This window comes from Manis pentadactyla, chromosome 13, assembly GCF_030020395.1.
Source record: "Manis pentadactyla isolate mManPen7 chromosome 13, mManPen7.hap1, whole genome shotgun sequence".
NCBI classification, from domain to species: Eukaryota; Metazoa; Chordata; class Mammalia; order Pholidota; family Manidae; genus Manis; species Manis pentadactyla.
The window spans coordinates 20,388,839-20,405,249 of NC_080031.1; the positions used below are offsets into that span (position 1 = coordinate 20,388,839).

The 16,411-nt window shown below is 52.3% G+C and overlaps 1 protein-coding gene across 1 annotated transcript in view; it reads left to right on the top strand.

The window, feature by feature from the left end:
* Nucleotides 1-1,296: 1,296 nt before the first annotated feature.
* The window catches only part of LOC118921065 (acetyl-CoA acetyltransferase, mitochondrial-like), a 38,994-nt gene continuing 23,879 nt past the window's right edge, over nucleotides 1,297-16,411 (top strand). Inside the window, exons 1-2 of the mRNA XM_057490344.1 lie at nucleotides 1,297-1,743; nucleotides 2,804-2,906. Coding sequence (XP_057346327.1) covers nucleotides 2,861-2,906 — 46 coding nt within the window. The 5' untranslated portion in view covers nucleotides 1,297-1,743; nucleotides 2,804-2,860. The remainder of the gene's footprint in view (nucleotides 1,744-2,803; nucleotides 2,907-16,411) is intronic.

Genomic DNA, 16,411 nt, shown 5'->3' on the forward strand with positions numbered 1-16,411 from the left:
GCGCAGCCCAGGAGCGCATGCTCCTTCCGTTTCCCAACGTCCCCGCTTCCAGTGCCCGCCTCTTTGGGGGGCGGGGTAAGCGCGAATATTACGGCCGACACCACCCACTTCCGGTGCCCACCATGCTTCCTCCAAACAGTGCGCACGCATCCGCCCCAGAGGAAGGTTCTCGCCTGCGCCTGCCCGCCGGTGCCTCCCGCCCCACCGCCGCCACGTCCTTCTTCCAGTGACGCTACCGTTGCTCGCCAAAGCCCTGAGTCGCCTGCAGTCGCCCTCCGACAGCGACCGCCTGTGGCCTCCTCTCGCACCAGGCCTGACCTCGCATGAGCAGCTCACGGTAAGTGGCCACCCCCAGGGGGTGGGCAGCGACGGGTCGGGGAGGGGTCGGGCGCGGAAGGCGTTCGCTACTGGAGGCTGCAGGCTGCACCGTCTCGCTGCGCGGTATACGGCCGGGGTCGGAGTCCAGCCCGCCGTCTGCAGGTGCGACCTGAGAGACGGCGGCGGGGAGCGGGGTTTGCAGTGAGCCTCAGCGTAGACGGATTGCCTCCATGGCGGGCCGTGGCGTCCGCAGCGGCGCGAGGCGGGGGTGTCCGTTCGCTGAGGGCAGGTATACATTCAGACAGCGAGGGCAAGGAGGAGACTGGGAGGGTAGGGTAGCGTCCTTCGGTGGTAATGCGCGCGCTCGGCCGTTGGGGAGAGGGGCAGCTCCCTAAAGGACGGGTCCGGGCGCCGCGGAGCCGCTCATGCTCTTTCTGCCTGCCTCGCCCCCGTTTCCAGTGCCTGCCACTATGGGGAGGAAGGGCACTGTCCTAAAGGGGCGGGGTCTGCGCTGCGCATGCTCCTCCCGCATCCCAGCGCCGCAGGTTACTGTGCCCGCCTCTGGGGGGAGGTGCAGGGTCTTAAGGGGGCGGGGTCCGCGCGCAGCGGAGCCGCACATGCTCCTCCATTCTGCCGCCTCACCCGTTTCCACTACCCGCCTCTTCGGGGGAAGGGGCATAGCCCTCGGGGGCGGGTCTGCGCGTAGACGTCACTGCGCATGCTCGTCCCGCCAGACCCCGCCCCCATTTCCCATGCCGGCCACTATGAAGGGCCATCGACCTCTGGGTCGGGGTCCGCGCGAAGACGTCCCCGCGCATGCTCATCCCGCTTGCTCGCCCCCCCGCCCCTCGCCCCTCGCCCCTCGCCCCTGTTTGAAGTGCCCGCCTCTTTGGGGGGAGGGGCAGCGCCCTAAGGGAGCGGGGTCCGCGCCGCGCATACTCGTCCCGCCTTCCCTCCGGTTTCAAATCTCGCCTCTTTGGGGGGAGGGGCAGCTCCCGAAGGGCGCAGTGTCGGCGCGCAACCGAGCCGCGCATGCCCTTCCAGATTGCTACCTCTCCCATTTACATTGCCTGCCTCTCTGCGGGGGAAAGGCACCGCCCTAAGGGGTCAGGGTCTGCGCGCAGCCTATGGCGCGCATGTTCCTCCAACGGTCGATACCGCCCACTTCCGGTGCCAGCCATCTTTACTTCTAACAGTGTTCACCCATCTAAGGCAGAGGAAGCTTTCCGCCTGCGCCGGCTCGTCGGTGCTTCCCACCCATCCGCCGTCAAAGCCTTCTCCCCGTGACGCTGGCCTCCCTCTCCAAAACCCTGCACCGCCTGCAGGCGTCTTCCGACAGCGACTGCCCGCACCCTCCTCCCGCCGGCTCCAGGTGCCCCCCTCGCCAGGGAGCGGGCTCCGTCTTCCTCGCAGCGGCAGCTCACGGTAAGCGGCCATTCCCAGGGGGCGGGTAGCGACAGGTCGAGGGTCAAGGAGGGATTGGGTGGGGAAGACGTCCGCTGCGGGAGGCTGCAGGCTGGGGCGCCTCGCTGCTGGGGCGGAGTCCAACCCGCCTTCTTCAGGTGCGCCCTGAGAGGCGGCGGCGGAAGGCGGGGAGCGGGGTCTGTGGTGTGCAGCATCATGGACGGGCTGCCTCTGTGGTGGGCTGTGGCGTCCGCAGCAGCGGGAGGTGGGTGTCCGTGCGCGGGGCGGACCTCCAAGGCTGTTGTTGGCAGGTGTGCACCTAGAGGGCGAGGGCAAGGCAGTGGCTTTGAGAGTGGGAGGGCAGGGCAGCATCCAAGGCTGGTGGTGAGCGACAGTTGGCGGTGGCTGGCGGTGTCGTTTCGTGTGTGTTGGGGGTGGGGGCAACGTAGTAAGGAAACAGAGTCGCCCTCAACGGACGCCCAGCACGGCCCTCCATGTCGGGAGTCTGGTCGGTGGACACGCAGGCATAGGCGCTGCGAGGGTGCATCCGCGGGGGTGGGGGGCCTCCTGTGCTCCATATGGGTCGGCGTGGAAGGCCGGGGGTGTGTCAAGGTCTCTGGGGCTGCATTGCGCGGCCTGGCTCCCTAGTGAGTGCATCGCTGTGGTGTCGGCTCCCCTCCATGTGTCTGTGTGTCTGGTAGCTCTTGCACGTGTGGTGGTGTGTGTGTGTGTGTTAGAGCACTGTGCGGCCTAGGATAGTGTGTGTCTGCGTGCCTGTGCACAGGAGAGCTTGAGGAAGGCAGCTGGCTCCCCACAACCGCCTAGGAGGAGTCAGGTGGGGAGACTTTAGGGCGTGCTGCTGGGGAGATTGACCTCAGCAGGGAGGCTGAATAGTCATAGGTGAGTGCACCCTTCTCAACCCCTTGCACGAGGCAGGTTGCCTGCAAATCACGGCTTCCACTGTGACCCACCCTCCCTGCCTCTGAAAAGAAGCCATCTGCTAGTGGACTGTCCCTTCTTAATGGAGAAGCCCAGTGGGTCGGGTTCACCCGCTTAGTGACATTTTTGTTTTCCCTGCAAGGTCTCCACAGGGAACAACTTCATCTTAAAGTCAACTCATGAAAGTTCTACTTGGTCCATGTCTGCATACACCTGCTCTCTACCTCAAGGGTCACATGAGGCAGGTAGGTAATTCCATTTAGCATCCCTAGCAAGTCACCATTCAGTGTCCTTCCCAGTGTTCTCTGAGAAACCTCTATCCTGCTTTCCATGGTGGCTGCACCAACTTACAATTTCCTCCCAGAGCTACAGGTAGTTTTAACAATACTACTAACTTTTATTTTAGTATGAATACCAACCTTTTTAATTTTTGCATTCCATGAGCATGAGATGCTTTGCGTTAACTTGCATCACCTTCAGTTTCTTGCGTCAGTAATCTTAGCATCTTCAGAATACAGCTCTGTCACCTCCTTGGTTAAACATCCTCCAGATCTCTTACTACTTTGGCTACAATTGCAAGTGAGATTGTTTTCTTACATTCTCTTTCTGCAAATTTGTTTTTTTATATATTTTTGTATATTCATTTTGTATCCTGCAGTTTTACTGAATTCATTGCTTAGTTTTAATTTTGTTGGACTCATTAGAGTTTTCTAGATAGAGTGCCATGCCATCTGCAAATAATGGCAATTTTACTTACTCCTACTTACTCCTCACCAATTTGGGGAGCTTTCTTTGATTTCTTTTTCTTTCTGATTGCTGTGGCGGAGACTTGTAGTAGTACTGTGTTGAAGTGTTGAGAGCAGACATCCTTGTCTTGTTCCTGATCTTACAGGAAACATTTTCTGCTTTTCCCATTGTGATTTTGGCTGTGGGTTATTGAGTCATGTTCCCTCTCAACCCACTTTGTTTTTTTGGTTTTTTTTTTGAGAGGGCATCTCATTTATTGATCAAATGGTTGTTAACAACAATAAAATTCTGTATAGGGGACTCAATGCTCAATGCACAATCATTAATCCACCCCAAGCCTAATTCTCGTCAGTCTCCAATCTTCTGAAGCATAACGAAGAAGTTCTTTTACATGGTGAACAAATTCTTATATAGTGAAAAAGTTCTTACAAGGTGAACAGTACAAGGGCAGTCATCACAGAAACTTTCGGTTTTGATCATGCATTATGAACTATAAACAATCAGGTCAAATATGAATATTCGTTTGATTTTTATACTTGATTTGTATGTGAATCCCACATTTCTCCCTTATTATTATTACTATTATTATTATTATTTTTAATAAAATGCTGAAGTGGTAGGTAGATGCTTGATAAAGGTAGAAAACAGTTTAGTGCTGTAAGAGAGCAAATGTAGATGATCAGGTGTGTGCCTGTAGACTAAGTGTTACTCCAAGCTAGACAAGGGCAATAAAACATCCACGGATGCAGAAGATTTCTCTCAACCCACTTTGTTTTTAGAGGTATTTATCATAAATTGATGTTGAATTTTGCCAAATGCTTTTTTCTGTATGTTTCAAGATGAACATAGAGTTGTGGGGTTTTTTTGTATCGTTAATGTACAATTATTTGAACAACATTACGGTCACTAGACTCCCCCTGTCATCAAGTCCCCACCACATACCCCATTACAGTCACTGTCCATCAGCGTAGTAAGATGCTATAGAATCATTACTTGCCTTCTCTGTGTATACTGCCTCTCCCATGTCCCTCCCCACTACATTATGTGTGCTAATCATAATGCCTCCTTTCTCCCCTTAACCCTCCCTTCCCAGTTCCTTTCCCTTTGGTAACTGTTAGTCCATTCTTGGGTTCTGTGAGTCTGCTGCTGTGTTGCTCCTTCAGTTTTTTTCTTTGTTCTTATACTCCATAGATGAGTGAAATCATTTGATACTTGTCTTTCTCCACCTGGCTTATTTCACTGAGCATAACACCCTCTAACTCCATCCATGTTGTTGCAAATGGTAGAATTTTTTTTCTTTTCATGGCTGAATAATATTCTGTTGTGTATATGTACCACTTCTTTACCCATTCATCTACTGATGGACACTTAGGTTGCTTCCATTTCTTGGCTATTGTAAATAGTGCTGCGATAAACATAGGGGTGCATATATCTTTTCCAAACTGGGCTCCTGCATTCTTAGGGTAAATTACTAGGAGTGGAATTCCTGGGTCAAGTGGTAATCCTGTTTTTTGAGGAACCACCGTACTGCTTTCCACAATTGTTGAACTAGCTTACATTCCAGCCAGCAGTGTAGGAGGGTTCCCCTTTCTCTGCATCCTTTCCAGCATTTGTTGTTGTTTGTCTTTTGGATGTTGGCCATCCTTACTGGTGTGAGGTGATACTACCTCGTGGTTTTAATTGGCATTTCCCTGATGGTTAGTGATGTGGAGCATCTTTTCATGTGTCTGTTGGCCATCTGAATTTCTTTGGAGAATTGTCTCTTCATATCCTCTGCCCATTTTTAAATTGGGTTATATGCTTTTTGGGTGTTGAGGCATGTGAGTTCTTTATGTATTTTGGATGTTAACCCCTTGTTGGATATGTCATTTACAAATATAGTCTCCCATACTGTAGGATGCCGCCTTGTTCTGTTGATAGTGTCCTTTGCTGTACAGAAACTTTTTAATTTGATGTAGTCCCATGTGTTCATTTTTGCTTTTGTTTCCCTTGCTCAAGGAGATGCGTTCAGGAAGAAGTTGCTCATGCTTATATTCAGGAGACTTTTGCCTATGTTGTCTTCTAAGAGTTTTATGGTTTTATGACTTAGATTCAGGTCTTTGATCCATTTCAAGTTTACTTTTGTGTATGGGGTTAGACAATAATCCAGTTTCATTCTCTGGCATGTAGCTGTCCAGTTTTGCCAACACCAGTTGTTGAAGAGGCTGTCATTTCCCCATTGTATGTCCATAGCTCCTTATTATCATATATTAACTAACCGTATATGGTTGGGTTTATATTTGGGCTCTCTATTCTGTTCCAGTGGTCTGTGGTTCTGTTCCTGTGCCAGTACCAAATTGTCTTGATTACTGTGGCTTTGTAGAGCTTGAAGTTGGGGAGCGTAATCCCCCCGGTTTTATTCTTCCTTCTCATTATTGCTTTGGCTATTTTGGGTCTTTTGTCGTTCCATATGAATTTTAGAACTATTTGCTATAGTTTGTTGATGAATGCTATTGGTATTTTGATGGGGATTGCATTGAACCTGTAGATTGCTTTAGGCAGGATGGTCTCATTTTGACAATGTTAATTTTTCCTATCCATGAGCACAGGATGTGCTTGCATTTATTGCTATCTTCTTTAGTTTCTTTCAAGTGTCTTGTAGTTTTCAGAGTATATGTCTTTCACTTCCTTGGTTAGGTTTATTCCTAGGTATTTTATTCTTTTTGATTGGATTGTGAATGGGATTGTTTTCCTGATTTCTCTTTCTGTTAGCTCATCTTTATTGTACAGGAATGCAACAGATTTCTGTGTGTTAATTTTGTATCCTACAACTTTGCTGGATTCACATATTAGATCTAGTAGTTCTGGAGTGCATTCTTTAGGGTTTTTTATGTACAATATCATGTCATCTACAAGTAGGAATAGTTTAACTTCTTCCTTAGCAGTCTGGATGCCTTTTATTTCTTTGTTTTGCCTGATCGCCATGGCTAGGACCTCCAGAACTATGTTGAATAATAGTGGGGAGAGTGGGCATCCTTGTCTTGTTCCTGATCTTAAAGGAAAAGCTTTCAGCTTCTCACTATTAAGTATGATGTTGGCTGTGGGTTTGTCATATATGGCCTTTATTATGTAGAGGTACTTGCCCTCTATACCCATTTTGTTCAGAGAATTTATCATGAGTGGATGCTGAATTTTTTCGAATACTTTTTCAGCATCTATGGAGATGATAGTGTGGTTTTTGTTCTTCATTTTGTTAATGTGAATGATGTTGATGGATTTTTGAATGTTGTATCATGCTTGCATCCCTGAAATAAATCCTACTTGATCATGATGGATGATCTTTTGATGTATTTTTGAATTGGGTTTGCTAATATTTTGTTGAGTATTTTTGCATCCATATTCATCAGGGATATTTGTCTGTAATTTTCTTTTTTTGTGGTGTCTTTGCCTGATTTTGCCATTAGAGTGATGCTGGCCTCATAGAATGAGTTTGGGAGTTCCTCCTCTTCTACTTTTTGGAAAACTTTAAGGAGGATGAGTATTAGGTCTTCACTAAATGTTTGGTAAAATTCAGCAGTGAATCCATCTGGTTCAGGAGGTTTGTTCTTAGGTAGTTTTTTGATTACCAATTCAATTTTGTTGCTGATAATTGGTCCTTTCATATTTTCTGTTTCTTCCTGGGCCAGCCTTGGAAGGTTGTATTTTTCTAGAAAGTTGTCGTTTCTGGCTAGGGGTTTATCTGTTTTGTTTATTTCCTCAACCAGTTCCTGCTTTCATTTAATTTTTCTGTTTCATTCTTCTCAATTTTATTTATTTATGCTCTAATCTTTATTATGTCAGTCCTTCTGTTCACTTTGGGCCTCGTGAGTTTATAGAGTGTTCATATGGGTTTGTTCCTGAGGTAGGCCTGTAATGCAATAATATACTTCCCACTTAGCACGGCCTTTGCTGCATCCAACAGATTTTGCAGTGTTGAATTATTGTTGTCATTGGTCTCCATATGTTGCTTGATCTCCTTTTTTATTTGGTCATTGATCCATTGATTATTTAGGAACATGTTGTTAAGCCTTCATGTGTTTGTGGGCTTTTTCATTTTTTTTGTTTCATACCTTTGTCATCTGAAAAGCTGGTTGGTACAAGTTCAGTCTTTTTTGAATTTACTGAGGCCCTTTTTGTGGCCTAGTATATGGTCTAATCTTGAAATGTTCCATGTACACTTGAGAAGAATGTGTATCCTGCTGCTTTTGGGTGTACAGTTCTGTAGATGTCTGTTAGGTCCATCTGTTCTCATGTGTTCAGTGCCTCTGTGTCCTTAGTTATTTTATGTCTGGTTGATCTGTCCTTTGGAGTGAATGGTATGTTGAAGTCTCTCAAAATGAATGCATTGCATTCAATTTTCCCCTTTAATTCTGTATTTGTTTCACACATGTAGGTGATCCTATATTGGGTGCATAGATATTTATAATAGTTATATCCTCTTGTTGGGCTGACCCCTTTATCCTTACAATAATATCCTTTGTCCACCTATCCCTTTCTCCTGTGCAGCAAGCTCCATGCAAGCCCCACCCCTTCAGCAGCCCTCTCACTTCTAGGAAGCCTCTCAGACTGCCCGCCTTTCTGTTGTCCCAGAGCAGATGGATGTGGATCCCGTCGTCCACAAATGGCTGGAATCCCAGTGTCTCCAAATATTACACCTGTCTTAGCTTTCCAACCCCACTAATCTCCAGAGCACCATGCAATGTAGGTTTGTGCTCCCAAAGGAGATCTCTAGGGCTGGGTGTTCAGCAGTCCTAGGCTTCGACCCTCTCCCTGCTCCATTTCTCTTCTTCCTGCTGGTGAGCTGGAGTGATTTTAGGGCTTGGGTCCCACCGAATCAAGGCTTTGGTACATTACCCTGTTTCATGAGGTCTGCTTTGTTCTCCAGGTGTATGCAGTCTGGTGCACCCTTCTTTCCTATTGCTCTTTTAGGATTAGTTATGTGTGGTTTTGAGAGGATTTCTCTCGTCTCACCTCTCATGCCACCATCTTGAATTGTGTGCTTGCTCAATAAAAGGTTCTTACTGATTTGGGGTTTGTGGTGCTGTGGTGTGGGGTGGGAGTGTCAGACTGGTTCCAGACAGTGCTGAGGAGAGGGAGGGTTTGGCGGCAGCATCCAGGTGGGAGGCAGGGAGGGTACAGGACATTGGCACCTTGAGCAGCAGCTGTTTAGGAGGTAGCACTTTTGTCTGCATTGAAGGCAGATATTTGGGCTGCAGTGTGACTGCCCACAGAGGGAATTCACTGGAGTGCAGTTGATGTACCTCTCCTATAGGGAAGAGAAGACAGAGAAGGTCACTGAGATGCCACTGGAATTGTGAGCAGAAGGCTTTGGTTTCCTTGGTTCAAAGGAGTCGAGGTCAGGACCCAGCAGGACCGGGAGGGTGGGCCTTTATGGATGCCCTCCTGTCCCTGGATGCTGGGCTCCTCCTCAGAGACTCTGTCCGGGCATCAAAATCTGCCCTACCTTCCCTAGGCAGCCCCTTGTCCTGGCTCTGGACTCCCTTTCCTCAGATCTTGTTATGACTTCCCTTGCTGCCATTTGAGGGCAGGGAAGACAACAAGATCTGACTGCGACTGCAGCCCAAGCCTTGTGCGGGGCCTGTCCGTGATTGTGCTGCAGGGATGAGCTGCAGGCCGCTTGTGCAAGGGAAGTGGGGCACCTCCAGATGGGTGACAGGCTGTGGAGGCAGCCACTTCCAAGGACCTCTTGGTATAGAAAGAGAATAATGCTCACAGCCTCTAAATGCTCACCTGTCCAGCCGCTGAGTTGGGGTTCCCTGAATTTGGCCATGTAGCCCTCAGATAGATGTTGGCAGAGTAATGGCCTCTGGTTTCCCTGGCCTGGTCAGTGAAAGGAGTCTACACATGGGGAATCTCAGACATGCTTCCCAGGTGAGCCAGGACCACTGCTGTCCTTGGCCCCAGGATCTGAGTAGGGCAGTCCTCTGTCGGTTTGGGGGTAGAGCCACTGTAAGTGATGAGTGCAGCCCCGAAAGGGGGGCAGGGCAGTGAGAAGGGAGGAGCCAGGCCTCGAGGTTCCAGTCCAGCTCTGCCACCTCCAGGCCTTGTGACCTAGGGCAAGGCGTTTGTCCTGTCTGTCTGTCAGAGCTGTCTTGGTAAATGGGGCACAGTATTAGGACCTACATGTGCAGTTACTTGGAGCATTGAAACTGGGAAATATGTACATTTCTAAGGCTAGCATCTGTCCCATGAGGGAGAACTCAGTAAAAATTGTCACTGTTAACTGAATTCCCAGGCGACAATTGTATATTTGGGCTGCCCCCCATTTTCACAGGCAATGATAGGAGGAGTGAATATTTACTACCTGGAAAAACCAGTCGTTGTCATCCAGGCAGTACTGAGGGGGCATCGCCATGCTCCTGCCCACTCCTGAGTCCTGAGTCTCAGCGGGTGGGGTGGGGGGATCCACCACAGCCCCAGGATGGGGGCTCAGAGGAGAGGGATGATACCTGGGAGGCCAGGGCCTGGCTGGCCTGCCTCCCTGTAGCCCTTTTTAGCTCAGTTTTGAAGAGCTGGGTAATGCTCTAGATAAGGAAGTTTCCTGACACCCATGAGTCCACAGTGCAAGGGACTGCATGGGTGCCATGCCCAGGGCCAGCTGGGGGGCTCATGAGCACCATGCCTCCATGTCTTGGGCATCTTCCTTGGCAGATGCCTAGACAGCGCTCTCTGACCATCAGTTCCTGAGTGAAATGGACAGGGGCAAAAAGCAAAGGCCCCTAGTGCAGGGGGAGCATCCCTATGCCCAGCTTACCATGTTCCTGCGCTGACAGCACATCAGTGGGCCCTGCGTGCAGCTCTGGGCGAAGTCACCCCAGGTGTTCTGTTTGCCCTGAAAAGCAGACGTGGCTGTCAGGAAGCCTGCAGCTTGGTTGCTGCCTCCAGAGGAGGGGAGAGAGAGAGTCCCATCTGGCTCTTTGCTAGGCCCACTGGGTGCGGCCCTAGCTCTTCCTTGGAGGCAGGATTCTTTCAGACCCCTCCACACACACCCTGTCCACCCTCCTCTCAGTGGGCCTCAAGGGCCCTGCAGCCGGCTCTGGCCTTCAGTCTGCTGAAGGGCCTTCTGCAACGGCTTCTGCCCAGGCCGTGCCTTCTGGGTCCATGTCTGTGGGGCATGAGGTGGCTGCCCCCGACCTCCCTCAGCCCTGCCCAGCACCTCAGCTTCTCCCTAGGGCCCTTCTCACCTCTATAGCTCTTACCCTGTCTGGGCACCCACAACATGACACAATCACCGTGGGGCATATCCGGTCACCCAACTGTGGGTCCTAGGAAGAGAAAACAGTGTCTGCTTCCTGGCAGGGCAGCTCCTGGGGCAGTGATACGGTATCTTGCCCTGTACCAGTCATGTACTGGCCACTCAGCAAATGTTTGCTGGGAGAACTCAAGGACAAAGGAGTAGTGCCCTGTACCTTAGGGGAGAGTACTCCAGGGGAAAAACCAGCAAACTCCTTTTAGTTTGCAATATGGCTCTTCCCCAAAAGGGCAAGAAACTCTATACCATGTCCCTTTTATTCCCTGAGGCAGCGCTCCTTAGAGAAACCTGGTCCTGGGACTCTGTGACTTGAAGCAGGGCTGTCAGGGATGTGAGCATTTGCAAGCACAGGGCTGTGTTCACTTGACACTGGCAAATTGGTCTCACCAGGCTGTACTGCCACCCATGCAGGGTATAGCCCTGGGCAGGGAGGCCTGCTTCCCACTAATCCAGACACTCATTCCCTTCCTCGGGATGCTGTGCCCCAGCTATGGGTCCTGGTTGGGGCCCCACGGCAGGTTAGCCATGCCTGCTTCCCTGGTCCATGGGCTCTGTGCTCACCTGGGCTGGGCCTCCCTCACAGCCTAGTGCCAGGTAAGATGCCCTCCACCCTCCCCAGCCCTGCTGCCCCTAATGGTCAGCCCTAGCCTAGCCCCTGTCTCAGCCGGGATTCAGGGATGAACACCTGTGAAATGGAGCCCAACATACATCAGAGCCCAGAGTGGGGACCAGGTCCTGAAACCTGATAATCTTTTTTTCCAAAATTTGCCTGAGACCTGCAGAAGAGCCTCCTCCAACAGTCCTTTGGGGACTGATCAAAAGCCCCTTTGTTTCAGGGGCATCATACCAGGGCTGAAACAGGCCCCCAGGTTGCTTATTCTGTGACAGAGAAAACCCTTAGGCTTTGATGGGAGCACGATAAGGGTGTCATCTGGGTGACATTGTGTGAATCCCACCTCCTCTAAGGGGCCCACCCTGCCCCTCTGTCACCCTCTTCTTCTGTCAGCTCTCTCTGCCCAGGTGCTGAGAGCTGGAGGGTGGGAAGAAAAATCCCTAGACTGCAGGAGGCCTCTGGGAAGGCCAGTGTGCCCATCAGGATCTGACACCATGACAACCAAACAGGACTAACCCTGTCTGGTTTTGGTGGTGGCTTTTGGAAAATAGAAGGATAAAGAGATAAACACAGTCAGGAAGGGGTGTGGAGGGCTCTGACTTAGCCATGCAGAAAGGGGGGACCCTATGTTGCAGCAGAGGGCCCGAACAGGGCTTTGAATGTCAGTCTGAGTGCCCACCGCCTGTGGGCCTGTGCCCAGTTTGCTCTACCTGCCTGAGCAGAGTCCACACCTTCCTGGGGGTCCGCGGGGAGACAGCCAGGCTCGGGCGGCTGCTCCCGGTAGAGTCGTCCCACTTAGGGTGTTCATCGACAGCCCTCATGTCATATGAACCCAGGAATTGCTCCCCCTTCCCTTCCTGCTCTCCCCTCCACTCGCCAGCTCATGAGCCCCCATCCCCAGTGCCCCGCCCTTGGGGAAGGCCACCCCACAGCCTGGCTTGCTGCCCTCGCGGCCCCCTTCACCCGCCTGGGACCTGCTGGCTTATTGCTGGAGCCCCCGTCTCCCACCTCTTTCAGGTCCTCCCTCTCCCAGAGCCCCGCACACGTCCCTGCGGGGCCGGCTAGCCAGTGCCTCTGCACCCGCCCCGCCCTGGACCTGCCTCTGGTCTTTGCTGCTGCCCTGCTCAGGCAGGTCACTTGCCACACACTGTGAAGGTGACATTTTACCCTCAGCACCCCAGGGACCAACAGCAGTGCAGACATGACCTGGAGCTACTGTAGCAGGAATGCAGCTGCTTTATTTCTGTCCGTGCGCAGCGCAGGTCCCTGCACAACCTGGCCCAGAGTACTGACTGGGAAGGAATGACAAGTCTCTAGGGATGGACAGAGGCCACATCAGGTTTGAAGGGCACAGCTGCCCCAGAGGACAGGAATCCTGGGCACCTGCTTCTCCCTTTGTGGCCATTTTTGCCCCTTCAGGATTCCTTTTCCCCTCCACAGTAGATAGAGGTCTCTCCCCAGACTTTGTCCACCTGAGTCCCGCAGAGCACTGGCTCCTGTGAGGCAGCCCCATCTCAGAGCCTGGGTCACTTCTCCCCAGTGGCCATGGCATCTCATAGGCCATTTCCTTGAGGCAAGCCTGAAGTGCAGAGCCCCTCAGCATCCAGCTGTGTGGGCCCAGGGATGGGGGGCAGCATCTGTACCTAAGCATTTGGTCAGGTGATGACCTTAGAACTGGGTCCTAGAGCAGGCAGGTGCCCAGGGTACCTGAGAGGGTGCTGGAGAATTGGGCACAGGGCTGTGTGGGTAGGGCTCCCTCACCTTCTTGCAGTACCAGATGCATAAGATCAGCAACAGTAGCACAAAGAGCGCTGGGACAAGGCACGGTATCAGGTAAGGGCTGACAGGTGTTGGGGCAGCCTCAGGCACTGTTGGCTCCGTGGGCTCCTGAGTTACCACAGGCTCCGTGGGCTCCTCCTCAGTTACCACAGGCTCTGTGGGCTCCTGAGTTACCACAGGCTCCGTGGGCTGCTCCTGAGTTACCACAGGCTCTGTGGGCTGCTCCTCTGGAGGCTTATCCTGCAAAAGTATATCAGGCAGAGACCTGAGGAGGTTTGGGTGGCCTCTTCCCAGGCACCCCCTACTGGCCATTACACACCGGACCTCCCCATCTGTCCAGGCACCATGTCCTCAGGTGGCTCCATGTTGAGTTGCCACACCTGGATGGGAGGCTCGGTTGGTACCCAGGGAGGCCCTGTGAAGTCGTGGGCCACAAACCCTGCTCAGAGGCTTTACCCCAGAGCCCTGTCAGGGAGTCCAGAATCCTCTGCTGGGCCACAGGCAGGCCCACTGCACACCTGGGCTGACAACACAGGGGACTGGTGAGCACAGAATTTAAGGCACACAGATGGCTGTGGAAGGGGCTGCTGGGGGACAGAGTGAATGGGGGTGGCAGGAACAGCAGCAGGGCCACTGGGCCATCTCCCCATAGTACCACCCATCCCAAACCCTTCCACAAAGCTCATTGGGCTCATTCCCTCTGCGCCTCACGTTCCACATCTGTAGGAGCCAATGAGCAGGTCCCCGTGAGGTTGAGAGTATCCATAGCAAGTCCTAGCAGAGGCCAGGCCCTTAAGGAATGGGGCAACTGTCTTGATTCTCATAGCAAACAATGCCCCCTGAGACCAAGTGAAATGCTTCAGATGTGGGAGAGGGACACGAGGGGAGAGATTCAGTGCCCTGGAAACAGGGCTGTTGAAAGGAGAGGCCAGCACAGAAGAAACTGTGCTAGGGCAGCTGCCACCAGTTGGGACACCTGGCAGGCACATGGGTCAGTTCAGTTCCAGTCTACTGATCCGTGAGTGGACATCCAGGGACAAGTATAAACAGACACGCACAGTAGCATCAGCACTGTTGATAGTCTCAGAAGCTGGTACTGGCCACAACGATGGTTCTGGTAGACCCAGGTGTCCCTCCTCCCTGGCACACCTCTTCCGCAGCCTGATGCTCTCAGTGGTGCACATCATACTGCCCTGGGCTAGGCATCTCGATGATGTGGGGCTATGAAAAGCAGTCATCTGAAGAGCAGAGGTCCTGCAGGGCCTGGACAGCCGGCTGCGCCCGAGATGATCTCGTGGAGGCACTCCCAGGGTACTTCCCAAGCCTGAGCAGGGGCACAGCTCCCTGGTGAAGGGCTAAGGGCCTGGAGCTGGCTCTTAAGGTGCCTCTCAGCTGTCTGTCTGCCCACGCTGCATTCTGGGCCTGCCTAGGACATTGTTTTCATCTCTTGCCTCTGAGACTCTCTCCCCCTCCAGTACAGGGACTCTAATATGCATGGAGGCGTCCCCACCCCGGTACTCACACAATTCAGGCCTATGACTTTAAGGCTTCCATTGACAAAGGTGATGCCCTTGTCCAGGCTGTACTGAATCTCGACCACCCTAAAGCACAGAAATGGCAGATGGTGACTGCTAGCCCGGAGAGACACAGTTCTTGAACCTACTCCACTTGTACTGTATAGCTGTCCTCAGTGTAATGACTGAACATCAGGCATGTGATCTGCCGAGAGCAGATGGCATGGGACAGGAGAGTTCTCCCCAAGTGAGATGAGGTCAACCTCTGCAATGAAGGCTGACTAGGCCGTGAGGAGCCCTGCATGGGCAGATGCCATGGTGGCTGTGGGCTGTGTGACCAGGCTGGCTGCTTGGTGTCGCCATCCAAATTCTTCCCTATGACTATGTTGGCTTAGCTCTGAGAAGACTGCCTGGACCATAGGTACCATCCCTGGGGCCCATCATCTCCTGCATCCTGCCCTCCTTGGTAGAGCCTGGGAGACAGGACGTCACTGAGCCCCTCGGGACCACAGACACAGGTTGGTGCAGAGGATGTCCTGAGCCCTCCCAAAACAGGCAAGTGCAGCTCCAGCAGAGGTAGCATCCCCCACGCTGGACACATTGTGGTGCATAAATCTAACCATGTGGCTGCCCACCCAGGGCACTTACTCTCCTTCCTTCCGAAATATATGGGCAGGGCAAATTACGAACTCTGAGTTCACCTCGATGGGTTCTTTTTCTAGGAGAAAACCAGAGAGAATCATGTGAGTGGGCATGTCCCCACAGCCATGTCTCCCCTCCTGTCTGCCCTTGGCAAGCAGAGCTGCGTCTCTGACAGACATCAGCCTCCGGGGATGGATTACTTCCTGGTATTTCTGTTATTTTGTGGGAACGCGGGAGGTGACACTCAGGACACTTGAGGTTCTATGACTAGTAGCTGTGGCTTCATCTCACCGCTGAGCACCGTTTACATCCTGATCTGTGACCACTGGTCAGGGCTGTTCCCTACTGGTTCATTTCCGTGAGGACCAGTTTTGGCCCTGACTCAGTTGTCAGACTAGCTATGACCTTGTGAACTATGTCACTCTTTTCCTGGCAGAGACTCAGGAGAACTGGGGCTGCCTCTACTCCCCTCCAGTAGACATTTGGATTTGGTTCCTTGTCTCTCAAGGGAAGTGAGAGCCCAGGAAAGGCAGGGGGATGGCAGCTCTGAGGGCAGACCCCGCCCCACACCCAGGTGGGGCTCAGGAAAGGCTGCTTCCAGGTGCATGGTGGTGCTGGGGATGGATTACTTCCTGGTATGCGTGGCAGGTGTCCAGGCTCCCAACCTTCCCTCCTTCTACTTGTCCATGTGGCCTCTACCCTACAGGGGCCACAGTGAACGGTCAGCAAGGGCTTTGAAGGTTTGGCTCCCTGAGGGCCAGTAAACCTGCTGTGGGGCTGCTGTCACTGGATGCACCAAGGGGGCCACTTACCCACGACACCAGTGTCCCCTGTGAATCGACAGATGATGTCATCTTTCTTATCACTTAAACCCGGCCCATAAAAATCAGCAGTGAAGGGGTCTGCAAAGGGAACATGTGAAGGTCTGTGTGAGGAAGGGCTCAGTGCTATCTTCCCTCAGATCTCAATTATGGCAGGCCAGCCCAAAAACAGAATTCCCAAGGGACCTCTCTGAGGAAGCAGCTGTATTTGAACTAACATCTATAACCCTCAGGGCTAGATGTCCACCTGGTGCCACTGAGGGTCTCCTCTCAGGAGCCTGGGCTGGGCCTTGAGCCCTCGAGGGGCCCCTCCTCATTGCCCATGACCCATGGAGCCCATTAA